Source organism: Apodemus sylvaticus, chromosome 11 (assembly GCF_947179515.1).
Source record: "Apodemus sylvaticus chromosome 11, mApoSyl1.1, whole genome shotgun sequence".
Classification (NCBI taxonomy): Eukaryota; Metazoa; Chordata; class Mammalia; order Rodentia; family Muridae; genus Apodemus; species Apodemus sylvaticus.
The window spans coordinates 37,833,797-37,859,678 of record NC_067482.1 but is presented as its reverse complement, the minus strand read 5'-3'; the positions used below and the strand labels follow the sequence as shown (position 1 = coordinate 37,859,678).

Here is a 25,882-nt window from a genome sequence, read left to right as displayed (position 1 = left end):
CTATATGTATTGCCATGGAAAGAAAAGAACTGCTTATTAGTTATAAACAATAAACAAATAAAATTCTCATAGAATATAAATAAACAAAATTCTTATGAAAGGGATACTATAAAAATCGGAAGTGAACTAAATCCCTCATTATGGGAAACGATGCCCAGGATCAAATGACTACTTCATAAACCTTTGGGAAAGTGTTATTTATTTGTGGTGGTGGTGGTGTGTGTGTGTGTGTGTGTGAGCGTGCCTGCGCTCTCTGTATGTGGCCCACATGAGTTCATTGCCTACAGAGGTCAGAGAGGGCATCAAATCCTCTAGGTCTGTGAGCCACCTGCCGGGAGTCCTGAGAACCAAACCCCAGACTATACAAGAGTATCAGTGCTCTTAACTGCTGAGTCATCTCTCCAGCCCCTTCATAAACTGTCATAATGTATCAATGGCATGGTGTCACTGATCTATGACTCTCTGTTGAATAGAGTTGTTAAAATTTGGAGAGACCATCCTTTGGGCTAAGTTCCTGCAGTAAGCTCCATTGAACCAAGCTAAGAATCAAAGTAAAGTCCCTCGTGCTAAATTTTACATAAGGAACTAAAATGGCAGTTATGTTAAATTTCACATAAGCAACTAAAACAGCCCCAAATAGATCAGTTTTTCCTAGACTAGGAGATTCTGGGGTCCCCACATCAGTCTGAGCCTCAAATCCTTAGAGAAGGGTCCTCTGCAGTTACATGATGCTGTCCACACCTTATGTTCCCTGCTCTGCTATTGCCCCTGGGAACTCTCATTACATTTTGCAGATTGGAAGCCACCAAATTTGTGAATCACAGACAAAAAAAAAAGATTTAAAGCTAAATGTTAACAAAAAGTCTTCTGACAGTTCTAGCCACCAGTAGAAGGAACCAGCCTGTTCTGTTAAGGTCTCCATAGACCTCTGTCCCCAGGTCTCTAGCCTTCCACTTGCTGTCCTGAGGACTATGATGGACAGTGGGTACCTCTTGAGTATAACCTGCCTTTTGTTGTCCCCAAATCTTTTTGACTTCCAAATCCTTGGTCAGTTCGTGCTGCGAGGGACATCACATGACCTTGAGATGGGTACTGACTATTATTTGAGAGACCATCTGTCTGTTGATCTTCTGGGACTGATGAGTCACTGCCAGAAGTAGAAATTACAACAGAGAGGTGACTTTGCCGAAGCATGCACCTCAGCCTGCCAAGGGACTTGGCCCTCTCTGTAACTGCTTAGGGTTTTGACTCTGCTCACTGCTCACTGGAGAATTGGAACTCAACAGCCTGACGTGAGAGTTGCTGTGGTTTGTGTTGTTTGTAGGACTTACCTGACTCCATAATGGAATGTCTAAGAAGCCACACACGCATGGATATGGATAGCTCCTGTGTGATCATGGTTTCAGTGACAGTGTCATACCTCAATGGCAGCATTTCCTGATGCTGTTACTAATCCTCTTAAATTGCTCTGCCCTGTCTTGGGGCTTTTGAGGGATTGCGACATATTGTGTGAATGTGGAAATATCCTCTTCAGGCTCATTCATTTGAATACTTGGTCCCTAGTGTGTTGCCCCATGCTGTGTTGAGAGGTTTTAGCAGCTTTAGGAGTGGAGTCTGTTGACACATACTATAGGAGGAGCCAGCCCTCTAAACCTATAGAACCCTCAGCTCTGGCACAGTCTTGTTGACTTCTGACCCAGCAGGGTGCAAGTCATGTACTGCTCCTCTGCTGTGGATGTCTCCATGGCCGCCTGTGTGAAGCTGGGATCCCAAATCAATCTTTCTTCCCCCATGTTGATTCTTTAGAGTATCTTGTAACAGTGGTGAGTAAAGTCATTGCCTTGGTTTGGTCTGTTTTTATAGAAATGGGAAAAATTCAGAGAGGAAAGATCCTATTTCAGAAGTGCATACTCAATTTTGTTTGTTTGTTTGGCTGGTTGGTTTGATTTGGTTTGGTTTGGTTTGATTTTAAAATTTATCTATTATGTAGTGTTCTACCTGCATATGTTTTCAGGCCAGTAGAAGGTGCCAGATCTCATTGTACATAGTTGTGAGCGACCATGTGGTTGCTTGGAATTGAATTTAGGACCTCTGAAAGAGCAATGCTCTCAACCTTTGAGCCATCTCTCCAGTTCTCCCTCCCCCACTCCCCACTCAGTTTTGAATCATTATCTTCCTATAAACTTAAGCGGATCCTGAAGTTTCCTCCAGTCCAATTTTCTCTCATGAAAGCATGGAGAGAAAGAACTACTCTGCTGCTAAGTGCCTGTAAGCTGAAGCCACACACCCTGAATTTCAGGGCCTAGTCCTTATGGACTGTGGACATATGCAAATGGGAACAAGTACGATATCCTCAGGTCCAAAGCAGAGAATGCAAACTGTGAATCAGGATGAGAAATAGAAGTTCTTAACCTCAAGTCTCATAGCCTCTCGAGGCCTTGCTATGCTTATGTTTGAATCTTCCAATCAGTGATGTCTGTGGTTAAAGTGAGAGAGAATTAAATCTGTCACATCAAACTTGAATTTTTCCACCACCTAAGAGGCCCCTCTGACTTTTTAGGGACTATTTTAGCTGTATTGGGACCCTTTGCTTGGCTTAATAAAGAAGCTGGCGAACTCCACGCACTTAATATTACCCTCTGAGGAGCCACAATAGTACTATGGCATTGTGACCTCTCAAATGCTTTCAGTGTCTGAAATCCTCTCTTCACTGAAGGTAAGATGCTTTGTCTTCCGTTGGGGTGACTAGAACAGAAATAAATGTGTTGAGTGTGGGGTCACTGTTGCCAGGAGACAGCCCGCTACAAGGGGAAGCCAGAACTGAATTAGTGCAACAGCTCTAAGTTTTGTTCATACCTAACAGAAATAGAGAAATTATGATATGGTTAATGGGGAGGCCATTGTTTTAGACTCAGCCCCTTCGTCAGCTCCAATAGGCCAGGCTAAAAATTGGCACAGAATCATTCATGCTAAATGCCACATAAACAAACTAAATCTTCAGAGAAGACGCTGCACCACCACCACCACCACCAGACTAGTATCTTTTGTTTTGGTTTTCTGAAGACAAGTTACTGTCCACTTAAAAAAAACATCCTAATGAATTCCCCTCTACTCCAATCCTTAGAAAAGGTAACCTGACATCCGCTGGTTTCCCTCCTATGGCCAGCTCCTTTCCTTACCTTATAAAAACCTCTGCAACTGCTGCTACCTGGTGGGAGTTCTCGATCTGCTTTGTTGGATGAGGGCTGCCCAAAATAAGTTACAAATAAAAGCAAACCAGATCCATCACTAAATTTGTTATAAGTCTGTCTTTTGGCCGAGTAAATGCAGTTCCTTAAGCTATGTTCTGAGGGGGAAAAATGTGAAAACAATTCTCTTTCACTTAGCTCTTAATAATACTATAATTTGTTCCTATAAACAAAGCTATTAAATCGTGTGAAATAGTTTTGTTTTCCTCTAGAACAACAACCCTCTCTTTGTTTTATCATTGTGTCCCAGTGTTAATCCTCTGGCTGTGGAGTTCCCCAGATAAGCAAGACATTTTGCAGTCTTCAGATTATATCCTTTAAAAATCTGCAAAAATCCTCTGTTCAAAAGTTACACTTAGCAGGGAGTCTTCGGAAATGTCAAATGGAGAAAATTGGAAACAGCTCAACAACACAGAAGAATAATATTTCACAAAATCCTATGAAGTAAAAACTCAGATGGGGGGGGGGGCACGGGTCACATGCTGTGTTAGGCAATTTGAGAAAATATTAACCCTTTAGGGGTCTCTATATACTAGTCTGTGGACAGAAGCATTCCCCAGGACTTCGGAGTGGTCAGTGTTCATCTGACACACACTGTGATTCCTTCCCCCTTGAGTTGGCTCTACGGGCAGGTGCTTAGGTTTGCTGATAATATGGAGCCCTGCTGTCATCCTTTCTTGGTCTCAAGTCTCCAGTCAAACCAACGTGCATTGCTCTGCTTCTCAAAAATAGCACAGATATGCTATGAACAGCAGATGACTAGATGGTCAGCTCACTCGCGTCTGCATCTGCATTGAACGTCTAGAATGAGAGACTTTTTGAAATAAAAATACTCTGAGGCTCTTTTATCTTTACCACGGCTGTTCTATCCTGGGCAGATCTAAACATTCACATTGCCTTAATTTAGAAGCCATCCATCCAAATGACTTATTTCCAGTGCAAATCCTTTGCCTAGATTAAGTCAGACATCACTGGCATCTTGTACAAGATGAACAAAACCGAACCTGGATACTTCCGCCTACCAGGTTGACGTCAGCAGCTCTAAAGCAAACAGCAGTATTTTTCCTATGCCCTGTTTGAAGATTCACAAACAAGCAATCAAGAAAAGAAAAATGAGAATATTTCTATGAAGAAGCAGAGAGAAGCTGTCATTCATGTGCAATCTTACCTGATCACTTACATGGATAATGAATGCTATCCTATTTATATGCAAGGCATATTTTATGTGGATTTATATTTCACTAACCTATCTTCACAATTACTCAGAACTTTTCTGTTCTTGGATGTTTTCCAGGTATATTAATGTAAAATTTTGCATACTTCATCATACACTCGTCTATGTGCAAATACAGATCATCATTTTAAAAGGATGGTCAGAACAATACTATACAAAGCCAAGGCCAGTTGTCACCTTCTGACTGTGGAGTACATTTCCATTAGGCAAACGCTTTCCTTGAGTACACAGTCAGAAATAGTTGTATGTGTGCGATGTGGGGGGGGGGTGTATGTGTGTGTGTGTGTGTGTGTGTGTGTGTGTGTGTGTGTGATGGCACCCACATATCATACCGCCTGTGTGGCTGTCCAAGGACAACCTCCAGTGTCAGTCCCCATCTTCTGCCTTGTTTGAGACCGCCCATTGCCATTGCATATGTCAGACCAATTAGACACAGAGCTTCCCAAGACTTTTCTTTGCCTCCAGTTTCACCCCAGGAGCACATGTCTGAAGCTACCATCAGGGTGATGTCCTCAATATCTTTCTCTTTTGTCACCTCTCTTTTTACAAAGCCCCTTTCCAACTGACCAAAGGAACATGCCCCTAATTCATTCCCAACCTGCCACTACACATTATCCTGGGATTAACAACACTGGGGACCCTAAGCACCAAAACAATCAAACTGGTTCCCACTTAGGTCCCATGCCTTCTCATCCTCCAAACACTGTCAGGATTCTGCTCTGCTGTGCTTCAGATGAAGCTGAAACAACGCAGACAGACAGAGGAGGCCACGAAACGTCTGACAAGCAAGGCATCATTTTTTTTTGTCAGTTGGTTTGTTTTTGAATCTTTGCCTGCCAGTCTGGATGTCCAACCATACATTAAAATTAGAAGTGAGAAGTGGGGTTTCTAGGCCTCCAGTTGCAGCTAAGCTTGAGTAAGAGTGCTCTGCTTGGCCTCACCCTCTGATAATATTAAAAATCAAGGTTGCAATAGACAAAGCGACGATCCTCCTTGCCTGGGGACGAAAGAAGAGCAGAAAGACCAGAAAGAGCACGGGGTGATGGTGAGTGTCCTTGTTTTCCTAGCTATACCTCCAAAATATAACGGGGTCGGGATAAACGTGGACGTGGGCAGCAAGTGGGATAACCTACACCCACCATTCGCATAAATACGCTACCCCTATAAATAGAGGAGAAAGGTCGGAGGAGCCAGAGGGTGGGCTCCAGCAAAGCAGACAGGATGGGGACCCTTTTCACGGCTTTTGGCCCTGGAGTTTCTCAGGAAAAGAGCCGCAGTCCCAAAACTGCATGTCTGAAGAACAGTAGCAACAGCAGTCAAGTTTGGGATCGGCCCTGGTCAGGCTGAAGGGTCCACAGGAGTCAGAGAAATACAGCAAAATCACAGAAAAAGAAGTGATTTAAGAGCAGTTTTCTTTATTTTTATTTTATCTTAATTAGATATATCCAACCAAAACCTTCATTCCTATTCCTCCCCCCCCCTACACCTTTTGAAGTTCCTGGAGGAGCAATAGTTGTTAAAGCACTGGCCCAACTCCTACATTTTCCTCCAGGCCTGCATGCATGGACCTGATTTGAAGAGAAGCAAAGATTTGAAAAGTAACCAAGAGTGTGGTCCACAGCCAGGCACCAGTCTACTTCCTGGAAAAGTCCTGCCATGGAATTAAAGTCCAGAGGGGTCAACTCGGCTTGGGAGCTGAATCTAACCAAGCCGGGCGACACTGAATTAAAGCAAACACATGGACAAAAAGCAATGAGGTTTCATACTCACACAATACAGTCAAATCCTGTGTGTAATTTTAGAAAAAACATACAAAATAGCAAGCCATTCCCAACGACTCTAGGGCATACACCCCCCCCCCACACACACACACACAAAGATATAACCAGCAGACTTCATATCTGAGGTGGCCTAGATATTGAAATTCTTTGATAACTTTAAAGCATCTATTATAACCATGTCTAATGAGCAGTATAAATTTAGACTAAGCTTCTCTGCAACAGTTGCACAGGATAAACACAGAGAAAACCACTCCTAGGCACACAACAGCCAGACAAGCAGTCATGTTCAGGGAACACAAGGTGAAGCAATAGAAAATCATTCCTATAATTCTCACGTTAACATATTAAAAATATATGATCATTTCAATTTGATAAAACTCATGATAGAAATGTTTTAAGTGGGCTCAATAGACGGCTTAAAGGTTGAGTCTTCACTGTGTTGGTCTGAGGCTCTGTACTTGGATCAGACAGGAGGATCCTGGGGGTTCCTGACGAGCTGGGGTAGCCACAGCAGTGGGTACAAGACTCAGAAAAGAGACACTTAAACCCATAATTTAGAAAAGGACAGAGGATCATAGAACATACTCAAAGCCAACAACTGGCCTCAAGGCACATGTTATCACATGCAAAAATACACCTGCTCTCTCTGTCTCTCTCTCTCTCTGTCTCTCTCTCTGTGTTCTCTCTCTCTCTCTCACTCACACATGCATAGAAACATACACATCACACACATATACACATACACATATCACATATATACAAATAAGCATTTTCATAACTACAAGCAATAATTTTCATAACTACAAGAACCCTGGGGGGAATACTAAATATTCTTTAATAAGTGAATGAATGAATGAATTGAAATCCATCCACACAGTGGAATATTAGCAAGCATTAACAAGAGTAAATCATTGCTACATTAGGATAGCATGGTTGAACGCTGAAGTTGCCGTGCTAAGTGAAAGAAGACAGCTTCAAAGTAGCCCGTGGTGAGAGTCTGCACTTATGTAACACGATAGAAGAGCAAAAGCACAGGGCTAGGTGATTCCCAGGGGTTGTGGGGAGTGCAAGGGAGGGGCAGAGATAACAGACAGTGGGACGAGTCTTAAGAGAACTATTTTAGAACTATTGACTGTTGGTGGTTAGAAAAATATATGGAATGTTGAAACCTAGGAACTGTTCACGAAACGGTGTGTGATATTGTGCACAAATTTAAAAATAAAAACTTAGGTTGACCCATCACTGTCAATGCATAGTGCTGATCAATAAGCTTGTCATGAACAGGAGAGTGCAGGTGTCTGTGTGGTGTACACACATGGGATAGGTATCTGTGTATGGATGAGTGCATGTGAGTGCAGGTGTCTGTGTAGGATACACACATGGGATAGGTATCTGTGTATGGATGAGTGCATGTGAGTGCAGGTGTCTGTGGGGGTACACACATGGAATAGGTATCTGTGTATGGATGAGCGCATGTGAGTGCAGGTGTCTGTGTAGGATACACACATGGGATAGGTATCTGTGTATGGATGAGCGCATGTGAGTGCAGGTGTCTGTGTAGGATACACACATGGGATAGGTATCTGTGTATAGATGAGTGCATGTGAGTGCAGGTGTCTGTGGTATACACACATGGGATAGGTATCTGTGTATGGATGAGTGCATGTGAGTGCAGGTGTCTGTGGGATACACACATGGGATAGGTATCTGTGTATGGATGAGCGCATGTGAGTGCAGGTGTCTGTGTGGGATACACACATGGGATAGGTATCTGTGTATGGATGAGTGCATGTGAGTGCAGGTGTCTGTGGGATACACACATGGGATAGGTATCTGTGTATGGATGAGCGCATGTGAGTGCAGGTGTCTGTGTGGGGTACACACATGGGATAGGTATCTGTGTATGGATGAGCGCATGTGAGTGCAGGTGTCTGTGGGATACACACATTGGATAGGTATCTGTGTATGGATGAGTACATGTGAGTGCAGGTGTCTGTGTGGGACACACACATGGGATAGGTATCTGTGTATGGATGAGTGCATGTGAGTGCAGGTGTCTGCACACATGGGATAGGTATCTGTGTATGGATGAGTGCATGTGAGTGCAGGTGTCTGTGTGGATACACACATGGGATAGGTATCTGTGTATGGATGAGTGCATGTGAGTGCAGGTGTCTGTGTGGATACACACATGGGATAGGTATCTGTGTATGGATGAGTGCATGTGAGTGCAGGTGTCTGTGTGGGGTACACACATGGGATAGGTATCTGTGTATGGATGAGTGCATGTGAGTGCAGGTGTCTGTGTGGTATACACACATGGGATAGGTATCTGTGTATGGATGAGCGCATGTGAGTGCAGGTGTCTGTGTAGGATACACACATGGGATAGGTATCTGTGTATGGATGAGCGCATGTGAGTGCAGGTGTCTGTGTGGGGTACACACATGGAATAGGTATCTGTGTATGGATGAGCGCATGTGAGTGCAGGTGTCTGTGGTATACACACATGGGATAGGTATCTGTGTATGGATGAGTGCATGTGAGTGCAGGTGTCTGTGTGGAGTACACACATGGGATAGGTATCTGTGTATGGATGAGTGCATGTGAGTGCAGGTGTCTGTGTAGGATACACACACATGGGATAGGTATGTGTGTATGGATGAGTGCATGTGAGTGCAGGTGTCTGTGTAGGATACACACATGGGATAGGTATCTGTGTATGGATGAACGCATGTGAGTGCAGGTGTCTGTGTGGGATACACACATTGGATAGGTATCTGTGTATGGATGAGTGCATGTGAGTGCAGGTGTCTGTGTAGGATACACACATGGGATAGGTATCTGTGTATGGATGAGCGCATGTGAGTGCAGGTGTCTGTGTAGGATACACACATGGGATAGGTATCTGTGTATGGATGAGTGCATGTGAGTGCAGGTGTCTGTGTGGGGTACACACATGGGATAGGTATCTGTGTATGGATGAGTGCATGTGAGTGCAGGTGTCTGTGTGGTATACACACATGGGATAGGTATCTGTGTATGGATGAGCGCATGTGAGTGCAGGTGTCTGTGTAGGATACACACATGGGATAGGTATCTGTGTATGGATGAGCGCATGTGAGTGCAGGTGTCTGTGTGGGGTACACACATGGAATAGGTATCTGTGTATGGATGAGCGCATGTGAGTGCAGGTGTCTGTGGTATACACACATGGGATAGGTATCTGTGTATGGATGAGTGCATGTGAGTGCAGGTGTCTGTGTGCATACACACATGGGATAGGTATCTGTGTATGGATGAGTGCATGTGAGTGCAGGTGTCTGTGTGGGGTACACACATGGGATAGGTATCTGTGTATGGATGAGCGCATGTGAGTGCAGGTGTCTGTGTGGTATACACACATGGGATAGGTATCTGTGTATGGATGAGCGCATGTGAGTGCAGGTGTCTGTGTGCATACACACATGGGATAGGTATCTGTGTATGGATAAGTGCATGTGAGTGCAGGTGTCTGTGTGGGATATACACATGGGATAGGTATCTGTGTATGGATAAGTGCATGTGAGTGCAGGTGTCTGTGTGGGGTACACACATGGGATAGGTATCTGTGTATGGATAAGTGCATGTGAGTGCAGGTGTCTGTGTGGGGTACACACATGGGATAGGTATCTGTGTATGGATGAGCGCATGTGAGTGCAGGTGTCTGTGTGGGGTACACACATGGGATAGGTATCTGTGTATGGATAAGTGCATGTGAGTGCAGGTGTCTGTGTGGGATATACACATGGGATAGGTATCTGTGTATGGATGAGCGCATGTGAGTGCAGGTGTCTGTGGGGGTACACACATGGGATAGGTATCTGTGTATGGATGAGTGCATGTGAGTGCAGGTGTCTGTGTGGGGTACACACATGGGATAGGTATCTGTGTATGGATGAGTGCATGTGAGTGCAGGTGTCTGTGTGGGGATATACACATGGGATAGGTATCTGTGTATGGATGAGTGCATGTGAGTGCAGGTGTCTGTGTGGGGTACACACATGGGATAGGTATCTGTGTATGGATGAGTGCATGTGAGTGCAGGTGTCTGTGTGGGGTACATACATGGGATAGGTATCTGTGTATGGATGAGTGCATGTGAGTGCAGGTGTCTGTGTGGTATACACACATGGGATAGGTATCTGTGTATGGATGAGCGCATGTGAGTGCAGGTGTCTGTGTAGGATACACACATGGGATAGGTATCTGTGTATGGATGCACATGAGTGCAGTCAACCGTGGAGGCCAGGGGTGTTAGATTTCCTGGAGGTGGAGCTACAGACAGTGTGAGCAGCCCAGTGTGGGTGCTGGAAGCTGAAATCAGGTCCTCTGGAAAAGCAGTGAGCACGCTTATCCTCTAAGGCCCCCTCCTCCAAACCCACAAACCCGTCCTTCAAAAAAAAAATCCACCAAACAAGACAAGTATCAAAATATTAATTCCCGATTAATCTAACATTTAAGCATGATAACTATTTCTGAATATTTATATATACCCAAATCAAAATTATTGTGATAAGTTAATCAAAAGGAAACTATCGATACTTAGTCTCATAACACAGAGAACTATTTTAAACGCAGAAATTTCTACTTTTCTCTATGGTGTTATTTCAGAGATAATTAATTCTAAGTATTAACTAGATATTGAGCCCAAATGAAATTCTATGAGAAATAGAAATGAAATCAGACAAAAAAGCAACAGATCATTGTAGCCTGGCTTCAAGGACTGTTTGATCTTAGCAAACCCGTCCTCCCCAAACACACAGACAGGAACCTGTCCTCTACAAACACACAGACAGGAACCTGTCCTCTACAAACACACAGACAGGAACCTGTCCTCTACAAACACACAGACAGGAACCTGTCCTCTACAAACACACAGACAGGAACCCATCCTACCCAAACACACAGACAGGAACCTATCTTCCCCTATGAAAGGGAAGAAAGAAAAATATCTCCACCTCATAGTATAGGGTCTGTCAGATAGGAGTAAGTTGGCCATCAAAGTGGATGTGAAGCTAGATTAAAAATTAAAATCAGGGGTAGTGGTGGTGCACGCCTTTAGTCCCAGCACTTGGGAGGCAGAGACAGGTGGATTTCTGAGTTCAAGGCCAGCCTGGTCTACAGAGTGAGTTGCAGGACAGCCAAGGCTATACAGAGAAACCCTGTCTCAAAACAAAAAAACAAAAAACAAAAATTAAAATCAATGATGGTCTGAATCATTTAGGATATAAACAGCAACAACTCTTACTGAAGAGTTCCAATTAGACATCCTTCAAAATGGGCTTTGAATTGCACTGTGTTTATATCGAGAGTTTTCGCCCTGTCATTCAATGTTTTCACATTTTATTGGAATCTTATTTGTGATTTGGAGAAAAACACTGAAGATGCAGAAGTAGATAGATATCCGCGGTATCCAGATGCTGAGCACAGCAGTAGGGAACTGGGACCAACCTATGGTCTCCACTTCCTGACTTCAGCCTCTTGCCCAGCAGCTGACTTGCCCAGAGCATGGCAAATGGGCATGAGTGAGGAGAGGATCCTCCCATTTCATTTCAGAGAGCAAAGCAGTGCTTGGCGGGAGAGAGAAACCTAATCGCAAACAATGTATACACAAAAGTGACTGGGCCCAGAGGGATTGGCAGCCCCAGGCTCAACAGGAAAGAGTTTGTGTGTTGGCCATGCTTTTTCAGCCTGGGTATGTGCACAGCAAAGGCAGATTGAGACTGAGGTTCTCAAGAGAACCATCATGGCCCAACGTGTGCAGGTTCACTGCTCCATGGATCCAAAAGATGTCAGAGATGAGACGGTTTCAGAAAATAAGTTTCAATACAGAGCAAGATCAAATGCTAATCCCAGAAAAGTCTATCTAGAAGTTTCTCTCTTTTGCTGCTGCTGTTTGTTTCACTTGGTTTAGTTTGGTTTGGTTTTCTTGAGATGGGACATTCTATGTAAATAAAGCTGCCTTTAAACTCCTCCCTGAACCCCCTAAGGGCTGGGATTTCAAGCACACATGGCTGGCTTGGAAGTTCGGACCCATGGATAAAATAACAAGAACTTCTGCTACTTGCATAGTTTTTCCCCCACCTTCCCTTCACCTACTGCCCCTGGAATGCCCTATGTTACAGTCTTACAGATAGGTGTTGGCAGGTACAGAGAAATATATGTAGATGTACATGTAGATTATATATACATATGTATAGTTACACATACACACACATATATGTGTATATATATGTATTACATGTAAAATATATGTAATAGTATGGGCAAATGGAACAGACCAGCTGGAGCCTAGAGTGCAAAAATTAAAGTCTTGAGGGAGAAGTGACAGGATCTGAAGATGAAGAACAGGATGTCTGCACTGCAGGGTCACAGAAGACTGTTCAAACTGAGCTCTATGTGACTGTCACTTCTCAGATTGTGTCACACAGCAGTCTGATGGAGGACTCTTGTATTTGTCTCATCTAGTGGTCTTAATGCTGAATGAGATAGGTAGAGTTTAGAATTTTTAGAGTTCAGAGGGGGAATAAAAATGTTTCCCCTTTGGCTGCTGTGTGGAGAATATGAGTAGATCAGGCTGGCCTTACATCCTTTCCATGGGCCTCCCGAGTGCCTGGATTATAAGGTAAAGGTGAGGAAGAGGAGCAATACGGATAACAGTGGTTCTTGTCATTTTAGACATGGGTCAATTCTTACAAAGAAGTTTCAAGCTGGCTGAAGTGGTGCATGCTTAGGATGGATCAAGGGCAGCCTGATCTACATTCTGACTCTTACCTGAACTCCAGGAGCACAGGGAGGCAGCAAGAGAGCCGATAAAGGACAAGAAGGGAAGCTCGGCTCAGTATGATCCATGGTGGCGTGGCTCGGGCAGTGGCTGTGGAGAGACTGACCCCTCACCAGCTGGTCCATACATGTATTTTGACAAATTCCATAAACTTTGCCTAAGGTAGTGTGAAGTTAAACTTTGCTCTCAAGTTAGGGTGGGATAAAAGGAGATTCAAGAAGAACCCAAGTTTGGGTCTGGAATGACAAGACTAAAGTTATTATTTACTCAAGTGGGACAATAAGGGATGAGAGAAAAGGAAAAGGCGATTAGGCTGGCTAGTACATATCTTACAAGACTTGAAATTCAATGGAAAGAAAATGAAGGTAGCATTTGTAAGTCTCTCTCTCTCTCTCTCTCTCTCTCTCTCTCTCTCTCTCTCTGTGTGTGTGTGTGTGTGTTAGAAAAAGAATGTGTATATGTATGTGTGTGAGAGAAAGAGAAAGTGTGTATGTATTGTTCATGTACACAGCCGTGTGCCTAGGAAAACACATATAGAGGTAGGGAAAAAGCCAAATGGAGCACCAGGATGTGGGCATGTCTCCCATGGAGTTAAAGGGCCAGGAATGTCTGGCGATTGTGGAGAGCGGAAAGCACCAGCAGGATAAGAACCATAAGGAACAGCTATCTCAGTGGCCCTCAGAGGCCCCCAGTGCCAGCTGCCAGCTGCCAGGTCTGGTATCTCTGGATTCCTGCATTGAAATCCTGATGAAGAAAGCCCAGAACTGATTGATAACATCAGTGAACACAGGCAGAAGGACTTGCACTTATGACTAACTTCAGGGACAGCCTCAAGATGAAGGTCTGGGATCTGACAGAAAAGTTGGAGAAGATATACCAGATATACAGCCACCACAGCAAAATCATTCAAGAATGTACCCAGAAAATGGCAAACTTCAGCCATCTGGAAATGGAGCTCAGACAAGTCTTTCAAACTATGGAAACTGTATACAAGGACTTGGGTGTCCAATCCAAGGTTCCCATTTCCAAAAAACAGAATTACAAAGATGACGAAATCTGATTTCTGCTAAGAGGCTTCCATCTTAACTCCTCACCAACAGAAGTCACAGAGGCTACTGCTTGAGCCGCTGATATTGTTTTTATATTTCTGTAACCCAAAACAAAGCCACCAATGATCTTTGTGCTAATTATCAAAGTGTGACAAGGTTAAACCGTGCCATAGGCCCCGCCTTAGCAAATTCTCCCAACCCACATCTATAGTTTTGATTTCAAAAAAAAGGGGGGAAACACATATATGTACATACGTCTACAATCCAGAAGAAAAATATAATAGAGATCCACCTTTGAACTTGGGTACCTTTGAACTTTGAACTTTGAACTTTGAGCAGTGTTTAAAGCCATGAGCCTGAACTCAGTAACCAGAGGGAAAGGGTCCAAGGACTAAGTCTGCTTCCCACTGTCAAGAGATGAGAGAAATGAAGAGAAAACAACACAGGAGAGAGAAACTAAGCAGAAAGAAGGAGGGAGTCTTCTCTTTGAGTCAAGAGCAGAGCTCATAACGGAGAAGAATGTAACTCAAGAGTAAAGGAACGGACCGTGGTGTGGAGCCCTGGAGACAATTACAGGGAAACTCTTCTTGGAAGCAAAGATGGAGGATGTGGATCTAAACTTAGGAAAATTGGATAAAACATGCTTTTGTTGTTAGTACTCATGTATCTGTAAGCATGTATAAGAATTCTCAGGATAAACATAAGAGTCTTGAAAAAAGGAGGTTGAAAATTTTGATCCTGTGGAATACAGACAATTATAGTATCAGTAGAAGCAAAGGAAAGAGTCGAGCATGTGGCCAGAGGTCTGTGAAGTAGATCACATCAGAAAAGTGTTCTAGAATCTAATAGCAGACATAATGCTACAGCCAGAGAAGCAGCAGGGACAGAGGCCTCCCACACAGGATGTAGTCGCACTTCCTACTTCCTTTCTCAGGGTCCCCTGTCTCTTCTGAGAAGTAGTCCTTTAGGGCTGTTTCAAATCCCCTCAGTTTCACAGACTGTAGGAAAGAAGTGCCCAGCTCAAGCCCAGATTAGTGGGCTGTGTCCTATTTAATACTTTCCATTTAAAACAGTGCTAGTTGCCTGGTACAATAACTGGTATAACTATTTACTTCTTTTCTGTCCTGTTTTGCAGTCCAGGGTTTCACATGTACTAGGCAAAGACTCTACTACCAAACCACACCCACACCCCATAAGCTAGTCCTTTGACCATTTTTCTTTCTCTGAATAACATCTGCCCCACATCAACCTGTTCTAACCCATGTCTCCCTCAAATATGCCATTTGAAACTAACTTCTAGTACAAGGTCTGAGTCTATGCTTAAATATTTATCTCTTCACTGGCCTGTGAAGTCATGAGAAATAGGCATGTTTTCATTCCTTTCCCAACTGTAATAAAGTCCGTGGCACAAAGAGTGTGTCTACTGAACTGAAACGTTTGTATATGCAAAATGCATCATGGCTTCCAAAGTCATCTGAAATATATCATTTCCGGTGGTAAAGTGGTTCCACTGTCAAGTCTTATTATTTGAGTCATGAAGTTGGAGAGACAGATGTTTGAAATGGACTTGACCTTCTCTAAGTCCCAACAGAAAGGAAGCAAACTCATCTAGGCTCACATGTAAGACATTGATGCTAAGTCAAGGCTCTCATAAGAGGTAGCATCTCTATACAGAAAGGATGGTTAGGTAACTTAAAACTTTGGGTAATTTGGAGTTATAAATGTAAGAAAATTTGAGATTCTGGGAAAAACATCATTTTTATCTAAAGCTAGTCATCATAATGAAAAATGCCTGGTTAGTTTTTAATTGTTTCACGGCACTGCCTATAATCACTATCAAAACAATGATTCTAAGAATCTCAAAGAAAGAGCACGGCATAATCTCTCTGAAATGAACCTGCGATTCAATAGAAATTGAGAGTGGGCGCCTTACCAAGGTCCAGCAACTACAATTAGAGAGTCCGATACTATGAAGCGGTTGCTATCAGCAACGAGAGCTGGACAAAGCAAACACAATACCAGAAAAAAGAGGAGGGAGACTGGAGAACAAATAGCCGGAGCTCTTTCATGGCAGGGGATCTCTTTAGACTCACAGAAATACCATTTAAAAACTGCTTTCCATATATGATTACAACCAAGGTAAAGTAAAGGATTAGTTGGAACACTCGCAATGATTGATGGGCCTTGACCTTTGGCCCCCCTGAGTTCTCACAACCCGGCTATGGAAACACACACCAATGTTTATTTTTAAAGCTCTCAAGAACAGTTCCCACAGCATTATCACTTCAGTGCGTTATTTACTTTGCAGGGCCCAGCAACAGAGAGGATAAGACGGCCATGAGCCTAGTATGAGAACAAATTGTCCCAGGAATTATGACTGATTTAAGGGCAGCTAAGAGGAGATGAATTGACTTCCCAGAACCATGTGTTGGGAAAAGGCAGTTTTTACAGGTTGTAGGCTTTGGCTCAAAGTAGTCTGGAGAGACGGTTGAGAGTTCTTGTGAGAATGGGGCTGTAGTGAAGGGTAGCATTCAAGGGTTACTAATTGACTTCCCGGGATGGGGTGATGTGCTATTTGTGGGGAGCTGGAACAGGAGGTTTGGGAGCACAGGGGCTGGATTTAAAATAAGTCAGGGATGATCTCTCTCACCCTCAATTTCTTAATTTATAAAATGAAGACGAAAATACCTCAGGGACTTACTTGAGCAAAAGGAGCTGACAGCTGTAAAAGTGCTCTGGTAAAAAGAATGAGGCTCCGAATATAAAGGGAAAATACTCTTTCCATGGGCGGGTTATTTCACATGCGAGGAGGCGAGGCTAAGGCGGGGGTCACCTTCTACTCATATTCATGTCTGAGGCTAAGCAGGAGCCTAACAGGAACCGAGTTCACAGTGTCTGTTGCCTATGCAAGAACACCTGCTTCCTTCCTCTTTGCCAAGAAGGACCCCTTCCCAGCACAATAGTCATCCCTCATGCATGGAATTGGCTCCATGTTACTCTCCTGTCATTTATTCTATGTCTCTATAATTTCTGCGAGGCAGCCTTTATGTGTGTCATTGGTGTTCCTCTCTTTCTTGTCACATGTGTTTGTTGTAGTCTATGTTCAATATCCCTCAAAAGTCATGAAATATGATTTGATGGTGGTGGTGGTGGAGGTGATTGTTGTGGTGGTGACAGAGGTAGTTATTGTTGATGTTGTGGTGGTGGTAGTGATGGTGGTGGTGTGGTGGTGGTGGTGTGGTGGTGGTGGTGTTAGAGGTGGTTGTGGTGGAGGTAGTGGTAGTGGTAGTGCAGATGGTGGTGGTGGTGGTAGTAATGGTCGAGGTAGTCATGATGATTGTGATTGTGAGGGTGATGGGCTTTGAGAAAGAATTTTTAAAACATAAAACTCTGTCAGGGTTTCTTAAATTCAATATCACTAACATTTTGGACCACATAACATTCTAAAAGAGGGACAGTACTTTGCTTATTGAGGGATGTTTATCAGAATGCCCGCCCTCAATCATGGACTTAATTAGTAAAAACTTTATTTTTACTCAGGTGTAACAACTGAAAAATGCTGGAAAATCAGCTATGGTTAAGTGGAGCATTGCTGGGCCGGAGAGATGGCTAGGCGTTTAGGAGCACTGCTTGCTCTTCCAGAGGACCTGGGTTCAAGTCTCAGCACCCACATGGCAACTCACAACTGTCTATAACTCCAGTACCGGGGGAGGGGGGGTGGTGGGATCTGGCACCATCACACAGGCATACATGCAGTCAGAATATCAATGTATATAAAATGAAAATAAATAAATCATTTTTAAAAAGAAGCACATTGCATGGATATAAATTACTACTATGCGCACTGATTGTAGTTTTCAGAGACCTCAGGGTGATACTTAGAATATAACAGGCACTTAGTTTACACAAGGAAAAATAAACCATAAGAGAAAGACTGCACTGGGTAATCTATAAAGTGGTCTTATATGGTTGGACTCTATAATAAATGCTTTTCTACTTGCTTACAATATGTTATTACCACATAAACCCTTTTTAGTAGGTACATAGGTGTGCTAGAAATTACAATCTTATACATACATGAAGATCATAAGTGTCAGTGGCTTTCCCCAAAGCATAAAAATTATAAATATATTTGAGATGAGCCTATTGTTTCATCAAGAATGAAGCCAAAGTTATTTTTAAATCTAAGAAAGTATTCAATCACACAGATGACATTTCAGAAAAAAAGTTTAGAAAAAAGTTACATAAAAAAATAACTGCAACTAAAACCTATAAAGACCCTGGGTCTCTGATTACTTAAGAAATTCCCACTCTAGTGAACACATGGCTCTAATTATAACTGTTTCATCATTTTGCCCAAAGCCATCAATCTTTTCACAGATTAGAAGTGCTGCAACACTTCCTGATGGCATTGAACTGATATTCCCAGTGACATCTCAGGGTGACTTAATGAAGAACGGATACTGATGTGTGTGTGTGTGTGTGTGTGTGTGTGTGTGTGTGTGTGTGTGTGTATGTGTTGGAGGTTGGGATCAGGAATTAACAGCAGATCTCTACTAAAACAATGTGTCCATTCAATGAAATGAGATAGATTTCTACTTCTGGCTACAGCATTTCCATCAAAAAATAAACAGAAAAGGCAGATAAAATTTGAGAACTTCTGTTTAAAAGCAGCTGAGAGCTGAGGAGATAATTAAGTCATGAGCAGTCAAGTTACAGAAGTAACTACAGAGCAAAGGTCCACGTTGCAATGGGAGGCCATGGTTCTGAAGGAGAGCAGGGAGGGGTACATGGGAAGGTTTGAAGAGTGGAGAGAGAAAGGATAAATGTAGTTAAAAAATAACAATCTCAAAAATTAACAAAAGTCCACATTCTGCACACTCTTCCCCCTCATAAAACATCCCAGTGCTAGCCGTGCTGCTACAACTGCGAAGCTGGATATGGGGCCACAGAGTCCCTGAAAATGCCTGAGGTTTCCAACCCCATAGGACTGAAGTGGTTGATAATGAGCAGCTGGATAGGAAGGAGACACACAGAAGTGGGCCTGTTAGCTGATAGCTAGGAGGAAGGCTCCTTATGGCACTTACCACAAAAAGAAGTAGAAATTACAGCAATTATGTTATACTGAGAATAACTCAGGCTTGTCCCAGGACCTGAAGAATACAGCAACTCCACCATTACCCAGCTGTGAACTTGTGAGCCAATAATGACCAGCCTGGAAAGATATGCCCACCAGAGCAACAGTGGCAGGAGTGTCATGGGAGTAACCAACAACTTCATGATGGAGTTGAAGCCTGTTCCACCATATGAAACTCATACCTGGCATTGTCATAGGCCCTGGGGACACCCTACTACCATTATTCTTTAAATGGAACAGTATAAAAATGACTCCTGATGATTTCTTATTATCACAAACGAGTGCATCTTCCAATCTTCATCAGAGAAGCTTCTTTTTGCAATTGATGGAGATTAACCCAGAGATGCACAACTGGTCAAGGTGCAGACAAAGAGAGACTGCTGAGGTTTCAAGCTTAAATGGAACATTTGTACCATACTCCTCTCCAAAGATTATGGAACAAGGACTAGGAAGACAGCGAGAGCCATGGGCAGTGGATGACTACAAGGGAACCACATTTTTCTGGACACGACAGGGAAGCTGCACTTATAAACTCACAGCGATTGTGAGAACATTGCACAAACCCCTGCAAGATTAAATCAGATTAAATCTCAGCCTGGAGTAGGGAGCTAGCCATGAAGTCTCACCCCTACCTGAGGAGCTATTGGTAATTCAGAGTGACAGGGAGAGGTAGAGTCCATTTTTAAGAGTCTAGCACCTTGTAGGTTGCCTACATTCCAGTGGATGTGTGTACACCCAAGAACATGTAGGCAGCAGAAATCATACTCAGTAGATCACTTTAAAATTAAGACACAAAGTTGGGTGGACAGGGAAACAAGTGGATCTGAAAAGAGTTGGAAGAGGGAGAGTAAATATAATCAAATTACACCATATGAAAAATTCAAATAATTAATAAAAATAATAAAGTAAGATAGAGAAAACTCTCCTTCTGTTCCACAGAGAGAGAAAAGAACCATACATGTTCGGAATGGAGAAAATCAGTCAGAGACTTTTGCAATACATCTACACAAAGAATCACATCTGGACAGGTCAATTTTACATCACCATAAAATCTCCAAATACCTGAGATAAACAGTTTAAAGAGATGAGAGGTTTGGTTTGTGTTCTAGAGATTCTTGTCCATGATTACCCACATTACTTTAGGATTGTTTGGAAGAAAACATCATGGCCAAGGCACAGGGTAGAGGAGGCTGCTCACATCATGGTGGCTGGGAAACAAAGAAATAGAAGGAAGTGTGCCAAAACCCAGTTAGGAGGCTAGACCCCAGTGACCTCATTTCATTCTACTGTGTTCTACCTCTTCAAGGTTTCAGAGACTATCAACAGTTGCCACAGGCCAGCAGATAAGCCTTTGGCAAATGAGACTTGGGGCAACATTTCAGATCAAAACAATGATGAGGTCTATCCATGCTACACATGAAACTGTAAATTAGTGAGACCACTGGGAAACAGACAAATACCTGCGCAACAGAAATGACAATGAAACAGTTATACATTTTTTTAAAAATATGATCAGAGTCCTCAGGGAAAGAACTTGAAAGCACATGGATATGCTTTAATTGTCTTACCAGAACTGCAAAAATAAGAAAGACCAAAAATGCCACCATAAGGAGGGCAGGGGAAGAAAATGACCTTTTCACACATAGATACTGGGAGTATGAGTCCATAGAACTAGTCTAGAGCACTATTTGGCAGAACAAGTTCCACAACTATGTTTAACCAAAGACATGTTCAAATATAGTAACAGCCTTGTTCTTCATAATAGCTGAAGCTGCATATAATTCAATGCCTACCAATAACAGATATATTGTTGAATAATTGAATGTTAGAGCACTTCGTTCAATGTGAAGAAATGGAACCTGCAATGAGCTCAATGCATTGTTGAAGCATAATGTTAAACACACGCAAGAAGATACGAAAATGTTGCACATTGTTTAATTACATTTACAGTACCAAGAAAAGCTACCTAAGGTGATAGAGTTATTTGCAAAGGTGAAGTGATTAGGAGGATTATTGTAAGCATTTCTATATTATCAATATCCTGCTTCTTAATCTGGAGCTTCCTTGATTTTTAAAGCGCAGTGGACTATATACCTATTTCTGTAGCTATCCTCAAGTGGGTGGCATGACAGAATACAAAGTTTAAAAGGAAGCACAGACACTTACCTTGCTTCCCATCTTCCTGCTGCAGTGAGAAGCAGATCTTGCTGGCATTGCTGTTGTTCTCAGTGTGGTCTCTAAACTGAGAGCATCTGAGGGAATCTGGCCAGGAGGAGTTCACCATCCCCAGGACAGATTCGCATCCTTCTTTTGCAGCCTCACAGAAAGATCTACAGGGTAGAAGGCCATGCCTAAATGCAAACAAAAAAGTGGGGGTGGAGAATTAGTGCCATAATAGAACAGCTCTCAAGACAATAGTATTAAAGGTATCAAGTAACATAGACTCTTAATTTGTATTTCCTATGTACTGTCAGCAACCTAAACTTCTGTATTTGGCCCTATGACAGTTTCAGCCACCTAATTATAAGGATTCTGAAGATAATAAGCTAGTTTCCCAACAGATCATGTAGTCATTGCTTGTAGAACAATCTACCCCAAATGATTGTTCTTAAGCTTCAAGTATTCAAATATACTGGTTGACCAACAGAAAGAAAGAAGATAAATGGAGGTCCCAAATAGAAAGGGCAAAAATAGGTCAAAAGACATGCTGCGCTAACTTTTATCTTTCCTTGGAGAAATCCAACTACCTCTCAAAGGCAAATAGAGAAAGCCGTTCTTCATTCTCCCCGGCCTTCATGAAAACCTCATACAGACAAGTGGCACCTCAAAATCCTGTGTTCTTAAAAAAATTAATCTTATAAGCCTTCTGTTTTGTATTCTGTAGAGTAAAAACTGTGAGCCACCATCTGTTCATAGTAGAAGCAGTGATGCTCCTGGCACTTGTCCTCGGCCTTTCTGCATGCAACCAAACACTCCCAGATCCCACGTTTGCTCTGGGGATTTCAACTCCTGTGCTAGCCATGTCAAGGCCGTGGACTGGTCTCCTCTCAAAGCCAAGTGGCCTTCTCTGCCTCAAAGTTATAGGTTGTATCTTATATCCTTGCCAGTTTCCACCAAAGGCATTTCAAAGTACTTGCAGAAAACTGGAGATGTTTTCTGAAATAGAAACTTTGTTAGAGTCCCATCAAAACAACTATTTCAAATGTTGATATTACCGAATTGAACAATACTGGGTCTGTCATAAACCTTTTCTGGGAAGCACAGACCCATTAAGATTCTGAGGCAGATTCAAGTGTCACACCCTTCTTACTATCAGCTTCACAATGGCAAAGGGGGAGGAGAAAGCAGGTGCATGAGCTTCCAGGCCTTTATCTATATATCTTCTAACAATGTCTATTCACATATAATAAATGGACTTTAGAAAACCCTTGATCAAACAAGCTTGTATACCATATGCCATTTGTCCCACAGATACAGAAACATGATGTGACCTGCCATCTAACAGGTTACACTGGATCCAACATGAACCCTGAGAGCTTTGAGGAGAGATCCTCATATACAAGAAGTTCTCAACACTTAACATTCTGAGGTAGCAATGGGGTCATACCAGGGGCATTGTCCATGCTGCTGACCCTAGAGTTCCCATGCCTTTTCACTATTTTGAGAGAAGATCTCACTAAGTTGCCTATGCTGGCCTTGAGCAGACCTTGAACTTATGGTCAACCTGCCAAGCAACTGGTATTACATGCCTTCACCACCATGCCTCCCTCAACAATGGCATCCTAACAAAAATAAACCTCTTTCTTTCTTTCTTTCTTTAAAAGTTAAACAAAAACTTGATAATGGTGGAAACACACCTTTAATTCCAGCCCTTGAGAGGGAGAGGCAGGCAAATCTCTGTGAGTTTAAGGCCAGCCTGGTTTACACAGAAAGTTCCAGGATAGCCAGGGTTATATAGAGAAATCCTGTCTCATAAAAACAACAAACAAAACAAAAAGCTGTATTAAAATTACCTTTTAAACTAATCTGTTTAAGATCAACAAACCTGGACTCATAGGGACTCACAGATCCTGAACCAACATTCAGGGAGCCTGCATGGGTCTAACCTAGGCTCTCTGCCTTTATGTTATAATTGTATAATTTATATGTGATTTGGAACTCCTAGCAGAGGGAGAGAGGGCTGTTTCTGATTTTTTTACCTGTTTTTGGGACTCTTGTTCTCCTACTGAGTTGCCTTATCCAGCCTTAATATGAGAGGAGGTGCCTAGTCTTATTGAAACTTGGTATGCCATGCTCGGGTGATATCCCAAGGAAGCCTACTCCTTTATAAAAGGATACAGTAGATGGATGGGGAGGGGAAAAAGGGGGAAGGTCTGGGAAGATAGAAAGGAGGGTAAACTGTGATCTGGAAGTAATATCTGAAACAATAAACTGACTAAAAAATAAAAAGATAATGAAAAAATCTGTTTAAATTAATATGTAATTAAATTTGATATTGAAGATACAGGAAAGAGAGTTTTGCATTTGAAGAAGTTGAAAACACACATAAAACATGAATTGGCTATGACATCCATTCAGGAATAGAGTAGTATCTTAGTATTTCTATTGCTTTGATAAAGCACATGGCTAAGGCAACATATACAAGAAAACAATTAATTTAGGATTTGTAATTTTAGAGAGTTAGAGTAAAGTATCTGGAACAACTGAGAGCTTACATCTTGGTCCACCAGCAGGAGGCAGAGAGAGCTAATTGAGAAAGGTGTGGGCTTTTGAAATCTCAAAGTCTGTCCCTATTAACACACCTCCTCCAACAAGGCCACACCTCCCAATCCTTCCCAAAGAGTTCCACCAACTGGAGCCTGTATTTAAACACATGAGCATATTTCAGCAATTCTCACTCAAACCACCATAGTTAGATGTCATAGAGTTAAGGGTGGACAAGTCTCCCCAGTGATTCTGGAAACTTTCTTTAGTGCTGAAGCTTTTTATTCCTCACCATCCATGTCATTTTTCATGTCCTGAAGTTAAGAATCTAACTTAGAAACTGACCGATTGTCATGGACTTCTACCCTCTACCATGCTCATTTCCGTAGGACCCCCCACTCTAGACCTTCCCTCCTGTGGATAATCTGCTACTATCTAACCTTGAGCCAACAGTTCATTCAAGCCAAGACTCAGTTTCCCCACTTAGAAAGTAAGGGATTTGGAAGAGCTTGAGTGTAGTCTATTTTCCATAACTCTCTTATTATGAACATTTTGTAAGTTAAAAATCATTCTTGAGAAGTATTTCTCAGAGGAGCACTGTAGCCATGATAACCCTATCAGTCTTGCTGACCTGCAAGAAATAACAGACATTTTTTCTCAAGGCTTGAGCTGGGGATATATAGAAATACTAAAATACCATTAGACCCTCTGTTCTAAAATTAGTGCCTAGGAAAATGTCTAGAGTGTTTCTAAATAAGTCTCCTAAGAGGTGTAACCAACCAAGACCCATGAGTTTTACATTGCTGGACAAGAATCTGTGAGCTGGGGGTCGAGTATTAATAACTATGAGTCCTTGCAAACCGTGAACAAATGAAGAGCCATTTGTTCTTGTTTTGCCTGAAATTCAGCTGCCCTTGAAGGGCAGATGTGTTTTGCTTTTCATCACATGGAACACAGTGGTGAGACAAGCTACACTATTTTGGAATATAAGGATCTATATCCAAGCAACAACACGCTAGCAACTGAAAAACAGTGCTTGGAAAAAGAGAAGGACCACTTTGACTATCAGAATGCCTATTTTAGAAAGGGTGGCTGTTCTTAATTGATGTGTGAAGTACTTTTGGTATGGTGCAAAAAAATTGTCCCTGATGCATTTCAACTCAAGTGAAGGCAGAGAGTTCTGATGTACCTCTCCAAGTATTTGTTGACACATTTGATTAATATGGAAACATGTTACCACACAATGATAATAAGGACTTGTAGTATTTTTACTAGGAAGGATGTTTTAAAATAATTAATCTACCAAAAATATTGTTCAAATCATCTATAACTTCATTACTGAGTTTATTTCCTGGAAATTTTATTATGATACATCTAAAAGTATAGAGATGTTTATCTAGAAAATTTTAATGTTCATCATAAAAGTAAATTTGTTAAATAGCTGGAGATATCAAAATAAACTTATATGGCCAGTAGGCTTTTAAGAATTATAAATCATATTTTTCTGTCAAATTGAACAACTTTTGAAAAATATTTCATATAAAGTCTTTGAGAATTTCATTTAACCGCCACCACCATCATGCAATATATTTGATCAAATTAATCCCCCACTTTGCCCCCTGATGTCTGGCAGATTCACTATCATCTCCTAACCCCCAATTTTGTGTCCTTTTTTGTTTTTAATAAGCTATTAAGCCCAATTTGTGCCATCCTGAGTTTGGAGCCAGAGTGTGCTTGACCTATTACAGACAATTAAGGAAAATTGACTCTCCCTTCTCAAAAGACATCAACTGTTCACAGATCCTCAGAGGTAAGATTTTAAGAATCCCCTTAACACTCTATGCTAGACTGTTGATCTTGTGTGGGTAGCCACAGCTGCTGTGTGGGTTCACGGTTACAGTCA

At 42.2% G+C, this 25,882-nt stretch overlaps 1 protein-coding gene and 1 pseudogene across 1 annotated transcript in view; one reads left to right on the top strand and one right to left on the bottom strand.

The window, feature by feature from the left end:
* The window catches only part of Corin (corin, serine peptidase), a 200,033-nt gene that overhangs the window by 97,397 nt on the left and 76,754 nt on the right, over window positions 1-25,882 (bottom strand). Inside the window, exon 5 of the mRNA XM_052199307.1 lies at window positions 21,442-21,626. Coding sequence (XP_052055267.1) covers window positions 21,442-21,626 — 185 coding nt within the window. The remainder of the gene's footprint in view (window positions 1-21,441; window positions 21,627-25,882) is intronic.
* Window positions 13,645-14,149, top strand: LOC127696219 (synaptonemal complex central element protein 2-like; annotated as a pseudogene).